The sequence below is a fragment of the Diceros bicornis genome, chromosome 19 (genome assembly GCF_020826845.1).
Source record: "Diceros bicornis minor isolate mBicDic1 chromosome 19, mDicBic1.mat.cur, whole genome shotgun sequence".
Taxonomy (NCBI): domain Eukaryota; kingdom Metazoa; phylum Chordata; class Mammalia; order Perissodactyla; family Rhinocerotidae; genus Diceros; species Diceros bicornis.
The window spans coordinates 29,252,749-29,273,496 of NC_080758.1; the positions used below are offsets into that span (position 1 = coordinate 29,252,749).

Here is a 20,748-nt window from a genome sequence, read left to right on the forward strand (position 1 = left end):
TTGCCTCTTTCCCTGCCTGCTGTGCCCCCAGAGACTAGAAAAGGGTCTGACACATAGGAGGCCCTGGATAAATATTTATTGGGTAAAGAATGAAGAAAATGAGCAAATATTTATTGAGCACCTTTGTATACTGGTTAACTAGGTAGACTTCATCCCTCCCCTCCAGAAGCTCGTGTTCTAGCAGGGACAAAGGGTAAGTAAACGTTACACTGCTACTGTAGTAAGTGCTACACAGCCAAGGTACACAATGCTGTGCCAGCCTGAAACAAGGGCTGACCTCGTCTGAGAGGTGGGGATGGCTCCCCTGCAGAAGCCAGGACTGAGCTGAGATCAGAAGGATGGATAGGAGGCAGCCAGGTAAAGAGGGCCTGGAAGAGAGGCCTGGCAGAGGGACTGGCGTGGGCAAAGGCCATGGGAGACAGGGGCGTATGGCGAGTGTGAGTTTTGATGGATGGAGACCAAGGTGGTTGCCATGGAGGAACATGGGAAGAGATGAGGCTGGACTGTCAGCAAGCCAGGTCCCTGCAGAGCCTCGTAGGCCAAGGAGCTCGCTCTTTATCCTCAGAGCAGTGGGGAGCACTGATCAGCATGAGGAAAGAGTTAACAAAGCCTTTTCCTCCTTTGCCTGAGAATTTGACCTTTGGTTAACTGTCTAGCTGTTTCCTTGGAAACAGATAAATATATGTACACTATGTTACTAGGCAACATTACTTTGACAAAAATGACCCCCGAGGAGGAGGCTAGAGTGATCCATATGGTAATGGATTAGAAATGGAGATATCAGTATGAACTCATGTTTACCTTAACATAGATGCAGATGATTACATATAGAAATAGTTATAGACATGTGTCTACACACAGGTTACTATACACGTATACATTTACTTTCTCTGTCAGCTGAGAGGGCCTAGAAGCAATGATACTGCATAGCAACGAGCACACTCAGTGCCCAGATCTTGGTTTCTAATACCATTCTCCAGTAAAAGGAACCATGGAGAAATGGCTGATGCTAGGACGGGAGCAGGAAATACACAAGATGAGCCTGGAGCATCTTAAAGTCCCAGAAAGTAAGGACGGGCTTAAGTAAACAAACAAAACACACACACACACACACACACACACACACAATGATGGGGGTATGTCAGAGGACACGGGGACCAACTGAAAGAGCTCCCAATGGCCAAAGCTGGAAAGATTTAATCAATAAAATAAATAAAGTAATATCTGATTGTAACCTAAAGTATGACAAATGAGAAAAAATGGGGAGATATGATGAGTCTCCCATGCAGAATTCCAAATATGTAGATACTCTGTGCTCAAGGAGGGGGAACATAACTCCCCAGTTCTTAAGTGTGGGCTGAGCACAGTGACTTTCAGAGAGGACAGTATGAAAGGGGGCAAGAGTAACTTTACAGGGGAGAAACGTGGTGATCCTGATTGCCTCAGCCAGATGACCAAGAATAACTTCAACGGTCAAATTATGTTAATGGCATGTACCCTTGATATGATGGGATGAGAAGGGTGCTTTACCTCTGTGGTCTTCCTCCCAAAAGCCATAACCACAGTCTAACCATGAGATAAACATCAGACAGATCCCAACTGAGGGACATTCTACAAAATACCTGACTGATACTCCTCAAAACTGTCAAGGTCATCAAAAACAAGGAAAGTCTGGGAAACCATCACAGCCAAGAGGAGCCTAAAGAGACATGCGATTAAATGTAGTGCTGTATCCTCGATGGGATCCTGGAACAGAAAAAGGACTTTAAGTAAACACTAAGGAAATCTGAATAACAGATGGACTTTAGCTAATAATAATGTACCATACTGGTTCATTAATTGTAACAATGTACCATACTAACATAAGGTATTAATAATAGGGGAAACTGGGTGTGAGGTATACAGGAACTATCTGTACTGTCTTCCCAATTTTTCTGTAAATCTAAAATTGTTCTAAAATATAAAGTTATTAAAGAAAAAAGAAAAAGACTTCTGGTTGGTCAATTGCATTGGGCTGGGAGGAACTATAAATACCTGGTGGGAGATCATACTTCCTGTGTTTCCTGAGCATGGTGACTCATATAACTGAACAATTCCAAAGCAATTGGCTCCCATGGGACATGAAGCTTTTAAGCCAGGACCTGCACCCACCCCCGCCCCCATGGAGGGCTCATCTCTCTGCAGTGCACGGTACTGCTCTGCCGGGGCGGCAGCAAGGACTCCCGCTGAGAAGAGCGCCTGGTGCTGCAGTGAGGGCCACACTAGCAAGCAGGCTCCTGTCCTGTATCTTTCAGAGCAGGTCAATGCCAAGCATGGCTTGTGATCATCTGTTGAGTCTGAATTTGTAGTTGAACCTAGGAAGGCTCCTTGTGGACGTTGCAGTGTGTGATAAGCAGGAGAGTGACGTGATCAGATTTGCATTTTGAGAAATGCTCTTTCTGGCTGCTTCCAGCGGCATAGGGACAAGAGAGAAAACAGAGACCTTTGGGAGGTTACTGTGCTCATGTTGGCATGCTAGAAGTCCTGGATCAATTCCCGCAGTTGTGTATCTGTGAGATGTGTGGGTCTATTAGAGAACAGGGACCTCTTGTAGAACATTAGAACATCCCTTAATCCAGAATTTTCCAAAGAGTAATGTACATAACATGATTTTAGTTGTCATATAGATAAATGTGTGTGGGTTATCTATTGCTGCATAACAAACCACCTCCAAAACTTAGCAGCTTAAAAGAAAATGAGCATTTATTTGCTCAGTTTTGCAGTTTTGGCTGGACATGGTGGGAACAGCTCAGTTCTGCTCTACGTGGTGTCAGCTGGAGTGGTGGAACAGCTGCGAGCTGGCTGGAAAAGCTCCGACATCCGTGTATCTGGGGCTTTGGCTCTCACCGCGAGTTGTCAGCCAGGTTTTCCTGTTCTGGCCCACACGGTATCCCCAGGTGGCTAGCTTGGGCTTCCTCACTCAATGGTGGTCTTAAGGTAGTTGGAGTTTTTCTGTGGCCCTCAACTTTCCCCACGGTACAAAAGAAGAAGCTGTTGGAGGTTCTTAAAGCTGCAGGTTGAACAGGCACAGTGTAACTTCTGCCGCATTCTGTTGCTTTCATGTAGGTCACAGGCCAGCCCTGACTCAAGCGGAGGGGTCCACACAAGGCTATGAATACCGAGAGGCAGGGGTCGCCGGGGCAGTAACAGTCTCCCACCGTCTATACTACATCTATATCTATACGCACACACCGTATGTGTGTATGTATTCATTGTAATGGCTACGTATTTATTTTGAATATATTTTAGAAAAATATATAACTAGTTCATGAAATAAGAAGATATCATGGATAATATTGCTTAGAGTGAGGGAGAAAAAAATATGAATCTATGTAAATTTGGGGCAACATAATCTGCTGGTTTCCTCTAATATCACTCTCTCTTTCTTCCACCGGGATAGCTATTTCTTGATCAATAGCTAGCACAGCGTGCTGAGAATAAGGATTCCATTTCCCAGTCCCCCTTGCAGTTACGTATGACCAAGTGGACAGTGAGCCATTAGAATATCAGAGCAAGTGGTATGGGCAAAATGTATCATCTGTTCTTAAAGGAAGGGGGTATGCTCTCCTTCTCCCCTTTTGTCCTTTCTGCTGCCAGGATACAGACCTGATGCCTGGAGCTGGAGCAGCCATCTTAGACCATGAGGTGGAAACATGTTAGGATTGGAGAGAAACAAAATTGAAGGACTTTTGATCCCAGATGACCATGGAAACACCAGCCTGGGATAGTTTTCCATGCATTTAATTGTGAGAGAAATAAACTCCTATCTTGTATAAATCGCATACTATTATTTGCGATTTTCTATTACTCAGAAGAACTATTCCTATCTAATATGGTCATTTTAAAGACAAATATGAATAAATCAAAGTAGAAGTGGTAGGCAAAATTTGAGAAAGAGATATGTGAGTGGCTGAAGTTTGAAAAATACAGATCCAATCCAAGCCCCTGTATTCCAGGTGAAAAAACTCTGAAAACAGCCCGCAGTGTGTCCAGGAGGGTGATCTGAAAGAGTAACCCTGGTCAGATTGAGGTTTCGCTGGGTGAAGGAGGGGGAGAAAGGAAAAGTGTTCCTGGAGAGGGAACAACACTTAATAGACCCAGAGATGAAATAATAGGAATGAATTACTTGTGTGTTTATTTTATTTGACACATTTATACAGCCCTCCCCACAGGCCAGACACTGTTCTAAGTGCTTTACACGTATTAACTCACTTACTCCTCTTAACCACCTTATCACGTAGATGCTATTATTATCCCCATTTCAACGTGAGGGAACGGAGACACAGAGTGGTTAACAACTTGCCCAAGGTCACACAGCAGTTATACCACAGATCTGGTATTTGAATCCAGACCCCAGCTCAGTGTTTGTAACCAGTATGCTGGATTCCATCATAATTTTCAAAGCACATGCAAAATTCCTGAGTTGTTAATGTTATCCCCATTTCTAATCTGGGAAAATTGAGTGCCAAAGAGAGAAGAGATTGTCCTATGACCACATTGAGGGTCAGTAGAAGTGCAACTAGAACCAAAGACCTCTGACTTCCAGATTGATTTGGGGACCTCAGATAGACCTACAGCCCCAGAGCTGCAGCCACATGCCTGCCCTCCCCACCCCATTCAGTCTCATCTGTCTCTGAGCATTTTGCTTGGTTCGGGTGTTTGGGTCTGTTCGTTGTTTTGCATTTACCCTCTGGCGCCAGCCTGGCTCATCTGGTTTTCCTCGAGCTCTGATGCTTTTATGGAGCGGCTCTGATATCACGGAAATGGGACATGGTTCAGGGATTTGAGGAAATGACTTGGTGGCCACTCTCCAGGCCCTGGAGGGAGTGTCCCCACACACGGCCACACACACACACATCTTCAGCCAGCCCCGCCGGCATTCTCTTCCTCTCCACCTGGTCTGTCTGAAACTCCCAGCCTTAGGGAATGAAAAACCTGGGTGCTGAGATCTCTCCCTGCCTGGAAAGAGGAAGGAGGGGAATCGAGACCCACATTCCCAGTCTCTGCAGGAGTGAGCACCTTCGCCGGGCAGCTCCACGAGAGCAGGGACCTCGTCCATGTGCCCTTCTCCCCAGGCCAGCGCAGGCCTGATGCCCTGGAGGCGCTGGGTTAGCTGGATTTAAAGCCACTCCCTTGGGAGAGGGCAGGCCCAGGAGCCTTGATGGAGCTCCTCCTGTGTGCTGGTCCCTGTGCGGGGCTTCATGTGGGCTCTGTAACCCATGTGACCCCCACTCGGTCCCCCCACACTCATATGGCTGGTGACTTGGGGCTCATTCACCAGGGGAGGGAACTGGGGGTCAGATCAATCAGGTAACTTGCTTCAGAGTCACACCCAAAGCTAGCTGGGACCAAGAGACCCTCTTCCCACTGTCCCACTCTGCCTCACCAGAGTCTCCATCACCTCATCGGAGTCAGGGGCTGCACTTCCCTGACATGGGACGTGGGACTGTGTACCTGGGCATGGGACAGGTGTGTGTAGGACACAAGTACATAGGGCCTGCCCTGAGACACGTGGACGCAGTTATTCTTATCTCTTGAATAGGTCAAATGGGCTCGTTTAGCTCTGCTTCTGGGTCTGACTCCTAGTCTAGGGCTCTATCCACCCTTGGGGGCTGTCCCTCTCCTATCCTGGGCAGCTTAGCCCTCATCCCCACTTCGTAAAACAGAAATGTGGAGTACAGAGCAGAAGGGCTAGAATACCCGTGTACAGGACACTCCCGTCCAGCACAGGTGTGCGCAGAGAGCGGCCAGCACAGGTGTGCGCAGGAAGAGGCACATGGGACTCATCTGTACAGGGCACACGTGGATGGGACATGTCATAGGTTGAATTCCCCCAGAAGTAAACCCAAGACAAGAATTTGAGGGCAGGTGGTTTATCTGGGCGGTGGTCCCAGGAAGCACAGTAGAGGGGTGGGGAAGTGAGACCCGGAAGGGAAGGCTTCCAATGAGCTGCAGGTGTGTTGATGAGTACCCAACTGCTGTGAGCAGCTGGGTCTCAGTCCTGCTGGACCAAGTATTGTCCCACCTGAGAGCCGAGGGAATGCAGGTATTTATCCACCAATGCCTGTTTGTCATTGTTGAGGCTGTTCTCAGCATCCCACCCTGTCCTCTGACAGGTCGAGAGTGTTATCTAAGCAGAGTCAGATGTGCTTCGCAGTAGGGAACCTCGGACACCTGGAGAAGGAGAGTGTTGAGGGGAGACGGGCGGGGCCCAGGGAGCATTTGCTACAGGACACAGGGGTGCAGGGCATGTGTTCAGGACCTCGGAGTACACAGAGAGAGGGCACAGGCAGAAGACGAATGATTGGATTACTGGCCTTGATTGTCCAGGCCAAAGGGAGGGCTGCTGGAAGGGGATAAACAGCCACAGGAGGAGAGGCGGTGTTGGGACCCCCAAGCCAACTGTACTCCGTCCTCATGCGCCCTCTGGTTGGGTGATGGCGTGTGCTTACATGGCAGGAAGGGAAGGTGGGTGCTTGTCTCTGCTAAACTTCCACCTCATTTATATTTTATGAAGTGGGGATGAGGATTAAGGTGCCCAGGATAGGAGAGGGGACAGCCCTCAAGGGTGGGTAGAGCCCTAGACTAGGAGTCAGACACGAGAGCAGAGCTAAATGAGCTCACTTGCCCCATCCAAGAGATTACGGATGTCTATGTGTCTCAGGGCAGGTCACATACTACTCTTGCATCTCAAGTTCACTGTCTGCCCAGTGAGCATCATGGAAGTCCTCTCTCTGCTATGGACTTCACATAGCTGTTGTGAGGAGTAGATCAGGTCATGAACAAGAAAACACTCAGAGGAGAATAAAACACTCAAATATACAGGTGGGGAGATTATGGAAAGGGCCTGAGTGGGGAAATCAAGGGACCTGGCCTCTGCTGCTAGCTCTGCTGCTCTATTTTTAGGTCATTGGTTTGACTCCTGTAATAAAGAGACCCAAAATAATGTCTTCAATAAAACAGAACTTATTTCTCTCTCATGTAAAAATATACTTGACAGTTAAGGCTGACACGGTGGGTTCCCCAATCACAAGAGACCCGGGTTCCTTCTATCTTGTTGCTCTGCCGTCCTCCATCTTGTGGTTCAGGATGGCTGCTCCAGCTCCAGCCCTTATGACTACATTCCAGTCAGCAGAAGGAGAACAAGGAGAAGGCGCAGGAACCCTCTTCCTTCCTTTTAAGGGCACAACCTAGAAATTTCACACTTCACTTCCATTCATATCCCATTGGCCAAGATTTAATCACATGGCTACACTTACCTGCAAGGGTGTCTGGGAATGTAGTCTTTTGCCATGTGTGAATGGGAAAAGGGATATTGAGGGGCAACCTGCAACTTTTGCCACAGCTGCTGACTTGCTTGGGCAACTCACATCTCCACCTGAGCCATAATTTCTTCATTTACAAATTCATTCATTCATTCATTCATTTATTCATTCGTTCTACATACATATGAGCCAGACTTGTGGTATAAATTACAATTTTTGAACTATTTGATTGCTAATGGATCCTCTTACTAGCTGGACCATGAGCCCCGTGAGGTCAGGTGTGAGTTCTTCCTTGTTCACTGCTATAACCCCATCATGCAGTGCAGGTTTGACACATGGAAGCCATATTATTAGCTGCCCACAGATGATGAGTGGATGGCCATTCTGGCTTTAGTACTTAGTGAGGACACTTTTCCTCACCCAGGGGTTTAAGTTCTTTCCCTTTCCAGGGCTCCACCTCCACTTATCCCTGTGTGCCAAGCCTTTCTGAGCCCGTGAAGTAAAATGTGCTCTGAGCCAGAATCCTAAGAGTGGGATTAAAAATAAATGAAAGTGCATCAAAATAAGTTAACCACAAGAAATGGCTTTCCAGGGTGATTAGGCATCAGCGCTAGAGGCCAAGGACAGTGCACCAGATTCTGACTGCCTGGCACTCCTATCAACTACCATGTCGGGCAGAGAACCTGCTGGCCCTGCCCAGGAGGGCAGCAGATGGCTGGCTCGAGCCCCCACTTGGCCCTCCCCCCTGCAAGACAACAGGCAAGACCTCCACACAGGTCAGGGAGAATAGGCTCTAACTCCAGCCCTTTGCTTACCTGATGGGGTGATTCTAGGAAAACCCAGGCCTCTTTAAGCCTCAGTTTCCTCATCTGTAAAATGGGGCTAATAATAGGATCTATCTGTAATCAACTATAAAGTGAAGATAACAATCGCACCTACCTCATAGGCAGAGGTTCCTAAACTTTCTCTGTTCATGGTACCCTTAGCATCTCAGTAATTTTTTCATAGTGTGCCAGGCCCAAAAAAATACCTAACAGTTGTTTATTAAGCAGCTAGGTTCAAAGAGCTTAATAATAGTAGTTTGTGCAGTATCTGACAGATGTTATTGTGTTTCCCTCAAAATTGTAAAATATTTTGCAGTGCCTCTGTGAGTTTGCTGCAGTGCTCAGGGTGCCTCAGCACACAGTTTGGGAACCGAGTTGTAAGGTTTTGAGGATGAAATGAGGTTGTGTAGTCAAAGGCTTGTCACAATGCCTAGTCTAGAGTAGGAGAGCAGTAAGCATTGGTGGTCCTAAATTACCCTTCAAGTCTCTCTCATTCTTTCTGTGTCTCCTGCCACTGCCACCCAGCAATTCGTCCTATCTCCAGCTCCTGCCACCTCATCATTTCTGCTTGCCACCTTCCCTCTGGGCCCTCCAGGCCTATGGCCCCACTTCTGAACTAACTTGTTTCCTGGTGTAGAATTGTTGGTCCCATTTCTTCACCCCTCTCTAACTCCACACACTTGCCGTGATCTCACGGTGGGTGGAACATACATCCCAGCCACTTAACTTTGGGCTCGGCTATGTGACGCACCATGCCCAGTGGTACATGACGAAAGTGAGAGTGTGACAGTTCTGAGCCTAGGTCACATGCTTCCACTTGCTCTCCTATCATTTGCCATTGCCAAGAGAAGAACATGCGCCAGTAGCCCAGTGGTTCCAGGAGGAGGACAAGAGACCCATAGAGCGGGCTCAGATCTGCAGATCTGAACCCTGATACAGACTATCCCAGCCAACCCACAAACTAAAGAGTGAAAATAAACAATTGTTTCAAGGTATGGAGTTTTGGAGAGGTTTGTTACGCAGCGTCCTTGTGACAATCCACCCTCTCTGTCTGTGGCAAATTCAAATTCTCCGAGAGAAGATGTGATTGGACCATTTGGTCACCCCCCAGATCACAGCTCCTTTCATACTAGTCACCCACGAGATGAGGACCTCCCTCCTGTCCAGTTTGTAGATGGCTGCCTTGGGCTAGGGCACCCATCTCTGATCCAGGCAGTTGTCCCATAATTACAGGGTCATGTGACACAAAGCCTGGTGGCCTGCCTGGAAGAAATCATTTCTTGCTTTTGTGTTCAGAAGAGGTGTGAATGTGGCGGGTGAGTTTCTCAGATCCTCTTTGGTTGTAAAGAGTGACAGCTAAGCTAGGAGAAACGGCACGTGAAGTTTTCTCTGCACACGGCAGAATGCATCTCAGGCTGTAAACCCCAGGGTATGAAAAATGTGATGTTGCTTACAATTCGTTTTAGTAACTATTTGGAGCTTCATTATGCCTAAGATGGAAAGCATGAGGCCCAAGTTCACACAAAAAGTTTGGTAGAAGTGGGATTAGAATCCGGTTGTCCTGGCTTCCTATACAATGCCCCCTTTCCTGCCCAGTGGGTCTCACACTTGGAAGGAGCCCCAGGTTCCAACTCCAAGGCAGTGGAGCCCCTTCTCCAGTCTCCCTGATCACTGGGGCTGTGCTTCCACACTCCACTGACCACATGCCCACTGCCTGGAAGAATCCTAAGCAACACTTTCCTCCTACTGAGTCCCAATCTGCCTCCCTACATCCCGTACCCGCTGCCCTAGCTCTATCTTCCGGGGCTACACTGAATGTACGCTCTTTTTTCTTTAATTTATAAACATTTGCTATAATTTTTACTTCTATAAATTCTCTTTAGTTCTTTTTCAAATCTGCCTTTTTAAATAGTGTCTTTTTTCTTATGTTTTTTATTCCTTCTCATCTGATTTTAATTCTTTTCAAAATATTTTTTTGTTATCTTCATCTGAAGTTCTCGGGAGAGAGAGGGCTGATCCTGCTGTTGATAGTGTCTGCTGCTCTCACTCAGGGTGGATGACTTCCCTGTGTGTTTTGTAATTTTGGATTATGAGTTCATCATCGGGGAGCTTGATCTGTGCACAGCTTGTGTAGCCTGGGTTGAGGGCAAGTCCCTCTAAAATGGGTTGAGTTTGTTTTGCTGGTCACCTCAGCTCTTTCTCTGGGATCATTATGTTAATTCTTAGTTTGGGTTCCTAGTTCATGTGGATAGACTGAATTAAAAAAAAGAAAACCTATGTGAGAATAGATTCTATTTATTTTCATCATAATATTAATTTGATTGTAGTTTGCTTCCATCCACTATGATGTCAGCTCCAGGAAAGCACAGCCTTTGTCTCTCTGATTTGGGGCCGTACCCCCAGTGCCTAGAGCAGAACGTGGCACACAGTAGGCACTCAATAAGTATTTGTTGAAAGAGAGAATTAAAGAATAGCCACTGCATAGTGTGTTGTGAAGAATAAATGGTGTGTCAGTTAGGACTGAGTTTGCCCAATTGAAAATTGGGTTTATTGTCTCACCTACAGGCAGATGCTGTTGGTGATTCTGTGACTCAGTGATTTCAAATGCCTCTGCAACTATCTTGGCTTTTGTCTTATGGTTGGAAGATGGTTACTGTAGCTCCAGGCATCACAGCCACATTCAAGGCAGAAGGAAGGGGAAGAAAGTAGGAGTAAAGGGAGAGCACCACTGACCTTTTTCCTTTTATCAGGTGGGTAAAAGTTTTCCTAGAAATCTAACAGCAGATTTCTACTTTGATTGTATTTACTAGAAATGGGCAGCATGGGCATCCCAGAAGCAAGGGGACTTGGAGAGTGAGTATTTCCCTTTATCTAGACTCTACAGATAGGTGAGGGAGGGAGGAAGGGGATTGGGACACAGACGCAGTATCTGCACCAAATGAGATTTTATACACACACACACACACACACACATCTACACACACACACACACATATGCAAAGGTCTGAGAGCAAAACAAGCCCTAGGACAGGGGCATCTTTCTCGTAATAATTATTATTGTTATCATTTAAAGCTTTACAGTCTCTGTGATCCTGTTGGCATCAGATTTTGGATTCTGGAGCCCGCAGGTACTGAGGCGCCCATATCCCACTGGTCTCCCTCCTGCCCTCCCTCCTTGTTCTGTTCAGAGCACTGAAGCCCTTTAAAAAAAAAACAAAAAAAAAAAACTACATTTTCCAACGTGAGCCACTTGGTGCTCTCATTAACTCCATCCTCAGTGACTTGGCCAGACCCTGCTCCCAGCCTGAAGCAGGTGGGAGCCTACCCAAGCTGAAGGTCCCTCAGGCCCTACCCAAGGTCAGCATCAAGGTCTCTCCCAAGGACACTGAGATGAAAGCAGCAGAAGAGCCAACCTTGAATCTTGGGCAGACCCTGGAGTGGCTGAGAAAGGAGCTGGTAAGGCTTTGCATTTCTTTTCACCTGACGCCTCCACCCCACACCTTCCAAGGTTCCCTGGTTCCCTCTCCCAGGTGCCCCCTCGGCTGGGGCAGAGGCTGCAGGCTGGGGTGTAGGCCCTGTAGGCACCCCTCCGGGACCAGCCACGCAGTGCACAATCGCCATCTCAGGTGCTGGGGTAAGTAGGTCGTGGCCTACATAGGAGGCTCTGGGTGCAGTGCCCGCCAGACTGGTTTCAGAATTACACTGAGTCCTGGGTACATGCCCAGCTCTGCTGCTGTGTGGCCTCTAGCAAGTGGCTTTATCTCTTTGAACCTGTTTCCTTATCATAATGTGGGGACACCAACATTGCAGGGGGTATTATAAGAATTCGGTGAGGTGATGGTGTAATTCGCTTAGCGTCTGCTTGGCACGTCTGTGTCGGCTATTACAGTCCTGACCCAGGTGGACATGGAGCACACTCGCTGCCTTAGCCTGGATCTTCTAGAAAGAAGAGGCTTGTGCAAAGCCTGGGCTGCTAACAATTCATTCGGAGGTGCCAGCCCAGAGCTGTGCGAGTGGGGAAACAGGGAGTGGAGGCACGAGTCAGGGCCGGGTGACGCATGTGTTAGGGAGCTGGGGCCGCCTCAGAAGGAGCCCTGAAGAGGCCCCGCGCCTCTCCCAGCCGCTGGTTTACCTGGCTGCCGGGTTTCTCTGCAAGGGTTGAAGAAGAATCTGCTCCCTGGAGCAGAGAGAAAGAAGAGGACGTGCATCTGCCCGCTCACTCCTGTCTCCCATCTCCTGTTAGTAAAGGCCCGCCCCGGGGGAGCACTAACTCTCCTGAACTTAGGAGTTATGTTACTCGGTCCCTCAGCGGCTGCTCAGGAAGCCAGGCCTTATGCCTCTCCTTGTGGTGCTTTCTCCAAGTCCAAAAACAGGGGAGCCCCAAAGTGCGTGAGGTCACCAGCCCAGAGAGAAGGGAGTGGTTCAGGGAAGCTCGGAAGGTACCCGAGGTTTGTGTCCCAATATGCCAGCTTCTCCTTCCGGGGAGGGACAGACAGGACTGTCCAAAAATGACCTTTCTGGGTTGCCAGGCAACAGACCAGGGGGGCCCAACACTTTCCTCACCCCAGTGGGAGGGGCTGACCCAAGAGGGCTTCTTCTGGGCCCAGGGGACTCCAGCAGCAGGAGCCGCAGCTTCCTGTGTTCCTCAGGCATCCAGAGGGGGGCGGCAACCCTCTCATGCTCCCCTAACACTGGGTGCTCACGCTGAGACCGCTTGGTGCCTGAACCCAAAGTGCTGATCTCCACCTGATAAAGCATGTCTCCCCCGCTAAAGAGGGAGAACAAGGCGGGGGGCAGAGCCTATCTGGGGCACAGCCTCCCAGGCCCAAGGACTTCCCTCCATGTGATGCCAAGAGATGGGAGACTTGAGTCTCCTCCTGCTGATCCCTGACTCGTAAACTTCCCCGTCAAGCTTGTTTTTCACCCCATCACATGGAATTTGCATGACTCCATAAGGGCCCCTCTGGAGCCCAGCCAAGAAGCCCCACTTGACCATCGGGGAGGGACCAGCACTGGACAGTCACTTCATGCAGCAGAACAAATTGGTAACAATAATGAATGCCCACTATGGACCAAAGTCCGTGCTCTCCCTCCTCTCCTGGGGTCATGTAAGCCCCAAAGTCCTGGTGGGATCTGAAAGAGGGGAGAGAGCTGCAGCCGTCTCGTGACAAAGCAAACCAGGCTGATGGCTCAACGGTGGTCACTCGGCAGGAGGACAGAGCTAGGCAGAGCGGAGCTTGAGCAAACTGAGCCGGGAGCCCGCCTCACCGCAGGTCCGTGCCCTGTGAGACAGCTCACCTCCCTACCGATGAAGCCACTGTGGTCAGGGTTTCCAGCCCTCAAAGCCAAAGGCGCCGAGGTCCACTACCTCCCTTAACACCGCCTGCGTGCTGGGCGCCTCCCTGCGCTGTCCCAGGAGCACATACCCAGAGCTGGCGCCAAAGGTTGGATGAAAAAACAACGTGTGGGAGGAAAACCCTAAAACTGAGAAAACCCAGACTTAATTAATGTTTTCCCGAGAATTAGGAGGGGTGGCCCTGCTAGCCCTCGAGGTGCAGCCTGAGGAATCCCAGTGTTCTTGGGAGGTGGGCTAGCTTTCACCTCCAGTTCTCTCTTTCTAGTTCTCTCCTCTCTCGATGGTATTACTAACTGCTGGAGGGAAGGAAAGGGGCTTTGTCTTCTCATTCGTGTAGTAATTAGTTTGTCATGAAAATAAAAATACTATTTTTAACGGAGAAATCATATTAGTAATTATTTCTTGGAGAGAGCAACAGACAGATCGAGAATGCCTGTACCCGAGCCGGCTTTGAAAGGGAAAACTGGTATTCCCAGTGGCCGCCACTAGGGGGGGAGACTGAGCTGTGGCATAGAGTGGGATGAGGTGGGGGAGACGCTTCACTACATGCCCTTTTGCTGCTGTTAAATTTTGTATCATGTGTAAGAATTACCTAGTCAGAAAAATAAAATGTTAACATTTCAAAATAGAAAGAAAAAGAGTGAAAATGTATGGGAAAAAATATCCCTAGGGAAAATGGGGGAAGGAGTGGAGACGGGTGAGTGAGGATGGTGGAGGTTTCTCAAAGTTTTTGGTCTTAGGACCTCTTTACCTTCTTAAAAATTATTAAGGACCCACCAAAAAGCTCTTGTTCATATGAGTTATAGCTATCAACATTGACCGAATTAGAAGCCATAACTGAGAAATTTTTAGTATTTATTTATTTTCTTTTTTTTTTTAATTTTATTTATTTATTTTTTTTTCCCCCAAAGCCCCAGTAGATAGTTGTATGTCATAGCTGCACATCCTTCTAGCTGCTGTATGTGGGACGCGGCCTCAGCATGGCCAGAGAAGCGGTGCGTCGGTGCATGCCCGGGATCCGAACCCGGGCCGCCAGCAGCAGAGCGCGCGCACTTAACCGCTAAGCCACGGGGCCGGCCCTTTAGTATTTATTTATTAATGCATTTAAAAATAATAGTAAATTCATTACAGGTTAATAATTTATTTAAAATAACTATATTTTTCAAAGAAAATGTTTAATGAGCAGAGGGGCACTGTTTTACATTGTTGCAAATCTCTTTAGGGTCTCCCTTAATAGAAAACAGCTGGATTCTCATCTGCTTCTGCATTCGATCTGACACCATATCACGTGTCACATGGCTTCTGGAAAACTCCACTGTACCCTCATAAGAAGATGAAAGTAAAAAGTACAGATAATATGTTAGCATTGTGATGAAGGTAGCTTTGACCTCGCTGACTCCCTGAAAAGGGTTTTGGGGACCCAAGGGTTTCCGCATACCATATGCTGAGCATCTCTGTTCTAAAGGGCTCCTGCCTGCCTGCAGGGTGTACTCTGCTTTGTTTTAATATTAAGTCACTATCACCCTAATACCTATAAAAGGATTTGTCTGTGACAGTGAGGATTAAAGCACACAGTGGGGTTGTAAGCAAGAATGATAATGTTTAATAATGATGATGATGATGAAGATAATCACAGACCTTGGTAGTCCAGCACGTCATTTTAGAGCGTGGGCTAATTCATTCAGTCCTCATAAGAGCCTTGAAAGGTAAGTAATTTGTTTTCCACTTTGCAGGCGAAGAAACAGAGGCTTTGGTGGACATGGCTTCTGTGAGGTTGTGGGCTTGTCTCTGATGAGACAGTGATGGGAACTTTCTGGGGAATGTCCAGCCCCCTCACAGACTTGTTCTCTCTCCTAGGCTGAGATGCAGGTCCAAGACCAGAGACTCCTGCTCACGCTGAGGCACCTTCACAGTGTCCTGGAGGAGCTGCGTGCAGAGAATGCCCACTGGGAGGAGGCCAGGTCCAGCGGAGGGATGTCCCCCATCAGAGCGCGCGCAGGCTCTGAAGGCAGGGGCCGCCAGCTCAGCTCCTCCAGGGAGCTGGCCCAGCTCCTCCAAGGGGCAGACAGCAGACGAAGCTCCCTCCCTTAACTGGCCAGAGATGACCCTGGGCTTGAGCCCTTGCACCACTAGTCTAACCTTTCTGATGTTGTTGGGAGAGAGCTGTGGAATAGAAGTCGGGAAGACAGGGCTCCGGGTCCTCCTCTGCCCTCATCCGCTGTGTGTCCCTGGACCCACCACTCAACTTCTCTGTGTCATTGATTCCTTTCCTGTCACTTATCAGGGTTTTTGGCGAGGCACAAATAAGATATTAGATGTGAACATGCTTTGAAAATACAAACATGTTCCATGCCTTCTGGCCAGCACTATGACAGTAATCCTATCCTTGGGAATTTCTCACAAAGTGATTATTAAAACAAAGAAAGAACTTAATGTGTGAGGATTTTCACCTAGTGTGGCCATGGTGAAAAACAGACCTCCCCTGCCCCTGGTAGTGACCTGATAGTTGTTTTCTGTCTTCCCAGAAGGCCTTCTCATTCCTCTTTATCTGAAAGCCCCAGGCCCTGTCATCACCCTGGCCACAGGGATGGGCATGTGATCAGGCCTGGCCAATTATAATTCATGGTCACCCTAACAACATGATTGGCCCAATGGGTGGGCGTGTGACTCAACAGAGCCAATTACAGCCCTCTCTGGGATTGTTATCTGGATGCTCTTTCTACCACAGTTGCCAAGCTAGGGCTGCCAGTGGCCGTGTTCCCTACCAGGTGAAGAAGACCTGTCTGCAGTAGGAAAGAAAGAGGCTATACCCTTCAAAGAGAAGTAGAGAGAGAACCACACAGGAGATGGACAGAGAGGAAGAGTGCTGGCTCTTTTTCATCCCTGGTTTTAGGCCCCAGTTCTGTGAGTTCCTACTGCATTCTTTCCAGCCACCGAAACCAGTAAATTCCACCATCACCACCCACCACCACACACACCAATTCATTTTTACGTAAGCTGACTTGAGTAGGGTTTCTCTCATTTGCTACCAAAAAACAGTCCTGAGGAATACAATCCAGATGTTCAAAGAAGCAAAGGAGAGAAATGATGAAGAAAACAGCATTTCACTCACTCAGGGTTGGCAACAACAACCCTGTGACAGCAGGTGACGGGGTTTATGATGGGGCAGAACACTCAGTTATGGAGTCATAACTTTGAGAAATTACATCTGCCTATAAGAAAGACTTCACCATAGAGCAGGTGAAAATAAAGAAGTCCAGGATGGCCCGATTATTGGTAGACCTTTTTATCTTTATTATTATTATTTTTTTGGTGAGAAAGAGTAGCCCTGAGCTAACACCTACTGCCAATCTTCCTCGTTTTGCTGAGGAAGATCGGTCCTGAGCCAACATCGGTGCCCATCTTCCTTCATTTTGCACGTGGGATGCCACCACAGCAGGGCTTGATGAGCGGTGCGTAGGTGCGCGTCAGGGATCCAAACCTGTGGACCCCAGGCTGCTGAAGCAGAGAACGCGAACTTAACCCCTGTGCCACTGGGCTGGCCCCAAGACCTTTTTATTTTTGAATATCTACTTGCATGTCGTTAGAATATTGTTTTTATGGGCTTGAAAAAGTAAACCCATTGAATTCAGAGGCAAAGGGGGGGGTGCGTTATATATACAATATTTATAGTCAGACTAACCTGGGATTTTTATATAATGTTTGACAATATAAAAAATACTTTTCTGTTTATCGATGGCTGAATGGATAAACAAAATGTGATATGTACATAAAATGCAATATTATTCAGCCTTAAAAGGAAATTCTAGCACATGCTACAACTTGGATAAACTTTGAAGACACTATGCTAAGTGAAATAAGCCAGTCACAAAAGGGCAAATACTGTATGATTCCACTTACATGAGGTACCTAAAGTAGTCAAATTCATAGAATCAGAAAGTAGAATAGTGGTTGCCAGGGGCTTGGGGGAGTGGGGAGTTATCGTTTAATAGGTACAGAGTTTTGGCTTTGTAAAATGACAAAAGTTCTATGGATAGATGGTGGTCGTGGTGGCATAACAATGTGAATGTACTTGATGCCACTGAACTGTACACTTAAAAATGGTTAAAATGGTAAAATTTATGTTATGTCACATTGTACCACAATTAAGACTAAATAAACACTTTAAAAACATACCTGCTCTGTGATGCTGGGGCCAGGACCCCACAGACCACACATCTGTGATCCCAGCTGCTCTGGGTTAGGCTTTGTCAGACCTCGCCGACAAGCAGGTCAGGGCTGCAGGGCCAACACCGGGCTGGAGGAGGGAGAAAGGACTTGCATCTTCATCTTTGTTCTCTGCAGCTTCCTGTTCCCATGAGCACCACCCAGCAGTGCTTCTTCACCTCACGGCAGCAATTTCTCCCCGCGGCACCAGCCAGCACCCCCTTCTCAGGGCTCCAGGTCCCAGCCCCACGGGGCTCTTCCCCTGAGCTCAGAGGCACCAGCTCCAGAAGGCCCGGCACCTCCCCCCATGAAGTCTGAGTCCTGCCTACCGGGTCCTCCTCTGTTCTCCGAGACACAAGCCCCAGCTGAGCAGAGCTTCCTTCTCAGACATGTGAAGTTTAGCCCCTCAGGGCTCCTCCTCTCCGTTTTTCAGTTTTAATAAATTCAGCCTCTTCTCTTTGTTCCCTCAGCCCTGGGGGTGGCAGATGCTTGCTGCAAGCACTACTTTCATTATATCTTAGAGTTCTTTTTATAACCTTTCAGCCACCCAGTTAGCAACTTTATACCTAGTTAGCAATTCTTTGTATTAAATTCTCTCTGTTAAAATAACTGGGGGGATTTCTGTCTCCTGCCTGTCTCTGACTGACACGGTTTTTGGCTATTACCACCAATGCTGCTGTAATCATTTTTGTTCCTGAACCCCCGTCCCCACATCCCCCACCCCACACAAGTGCAGTCATGGGTTGCTTAACGACAGGGATACATTCTGAGAAATGGGTTGTTAGGTGACTTCATCATTGTGTGAACATCATAGAGTATACTTACACAAACCTAGATGGTGTAGCCTACTACACACCTAGTCTATATAGTACTAATCTTATGGGATCACCATCATATACGCGGTCTGTCATTGACTGAAACGTCATGTGGCACATGACTGTACAAGAGTTTCTCTGGTGTATATAGTGAAGAGTTGTATTGGAGGTATGTGAATGCTTAGGTTTACAAGAAACATGTTTTCCAAAGCGGGCCATTCACTTACCCTCCCATGTGCAATGTCTGAGAGTTCCTGTTGCTCCGCATTCTCGTCAACACTTGGTATTATCAATCTTCTTAATTTTTGGCAATATAATGGGTACATAATGGTATCACATTACATCTTAACTTGCATGATCCTGATTACAAATGTGGTCGTTAACCTAAGTTTTAATTCCAGCTCCGCCATTTACTTACTTTTTGATCTTAGATATGTGGAAATTAATAAACAAAACTTTAACTAAATTGGAGTCAAGAAGGCCTGTTGGGGGAGCTCTTACACCCTATCATACATTGTCAATTACACCAAACAGGAAGAAAGGGACACTTGCATCTTGGACAGGAAGCAAAACTGCTTTATTACTGACCGAAGATTTCTCTCCCTACCCAGCAATAGCCTAGCCAATGAGAAACCCCACAGCTCAGCCAATGAGAAACCCCACAGCTCAGCCAATGAGAAACACTGCAGCTCAGCCAATGAGAAGCTGTTGCCGCCCTGAACTGTTACTTTCCCCCAAGGGATTTTCATTTAGAACAGCCCCTCCCTACTCCCCCTTTTGCTCTATAAAACAGCTCCCCCTTTTGTGTGTGTGTGTGAGGAAGATCGGCCCTGAGCTAACATCTGCCAATCCTCCTCTTTTTGCTGAGGAAGACTGGCCCTGGGCTAACATCCATGCCCATGTTCCTCCTCTTTATATGGGACGCTGCCACAGCCTGGCTTGACGAGTTGTGTGTTGGTGAGCGCCCGGGATCCGAACCGGTGAACCCCGGGCCACCACAGCAGAGTGCGCACACTTAACCGCTTGCGCCACCGGGCCGGCCCAAAACAGTTCCCCTTTTTTGTTTGCTGGATTTGCCTATGGTTTGCCACAGCATGTCCCTCCGGAATTATAATTCTTTTGGCTATTCCCGAATAAACTCATTTTGAGATAAAATAACAAGCAAATTTGCTTTTTAAGTTAACATATAAGTTCCTCAACCTCTCTGAGCCTCAGCTACCTCATCTGTAAAAAAAAAAGGGATAATAGTATCTGCCTCATAAGATTATTGTACAGATTAAGTGAGATAATGCATATACATCACTTTACACAGCACTTGGCATTGGACAGGCTACTAAATCGCGGCTTGTCACTATTGCTGTGTGATTATATACTGATTTGTGAAACTATGACTTACAAATAGACAGGCTTGTTAGCAGCCATCATTGAGAGAGATATCTGCCTGGTCACGCAAAGCAGAAACGACACTGGTCTCCCATGGCCAACGCCAACCACTAGCACCCTCTGCTTCTCCCAGCTTCCCATAGCTGGGCCGCAAGACCAAAAACCCCTGCCAACCTCCCATCTACCAACCTGGGAAGACAGAGCTGGAGCCCTGAGCCTGCCCCTCTGCTGGGGTATTTGTTCGTCTCCAAGACCCCACATCTGGAACCAATTTTCAGTTTCTGATCCCAGGTCAGAACAAACTCAGACTGAGCCCAGCTGCTGGGGCACAGTGGGGTGGAGTGAAAATGACATCCTCAGTGTGGGTCCTAGAGGGCTGGGCTGGAAATCACGTACATCCAGACAGCCAGTGAGCACCAAAGACAGCATGTGGATCATGGGCTCAGGAAGGAAAATCCAGGGTTTTCTCTGCTAATGCAGAAAAACAGGACTTATACCCAGGCTTGCATCCAAGGGTGAGGAGAGGAGGGAGCACAGATGGGAAAAGGATTGATGAGGTCAGAAGCTAAAAAATTAGGAGCAGAAAGATGAACAGTTCAAGACGTGATACCTAGAGTGGAGCAGTGCAGGCAGTTCAGGACATACACTGTGACTAAGGAGAAATGATCGGATGACTTTTACGCAGCACCTGCTTCCAGTCCTGGGCCAGGTGTGACACCTCGTGGAGCCTGTGTGTTGTGTATACTGGTGTGTAAGAAACTGCCCCCAGACTTAAAACAACAACCATTTTCTTATTGCAACAATCATTCCTTATTGTGGCAGATCATGTTTCCCAAGGTTCTGGGGGTTGACTGGGCTCA

The 20,748-nt window shown here is 47.7% G+C and overlaps 1 protein-coding gene across 1 annotated transcript; it reads left to right on the forward strand.

Moving 5' to 3' along the window:
* Positions 1 to 11,455: 11,455 nt before the first annotated feature.
* On the forward strand, positions 11,456 to 15,575 carry C19H20orf202 (chromosome 19 C20orf202 homolog). Its single transcript, XM_058562145.1, has 2 exons — positions 11,456 to 11,584; positions 15,342 to 15,575. Exons 1-2 carry the CDS (start codon positions 11,519 to 11,521, stop codon positions 15,573 to 15,575), a joined length of 300 nt encoding a protein of 99 aa, XP_058418128.1. The 5' UTR covers positions 11,456 to 11,518.
* Positions 15,576 to 20,748: the final 5,173 nt, after the last annotated feature.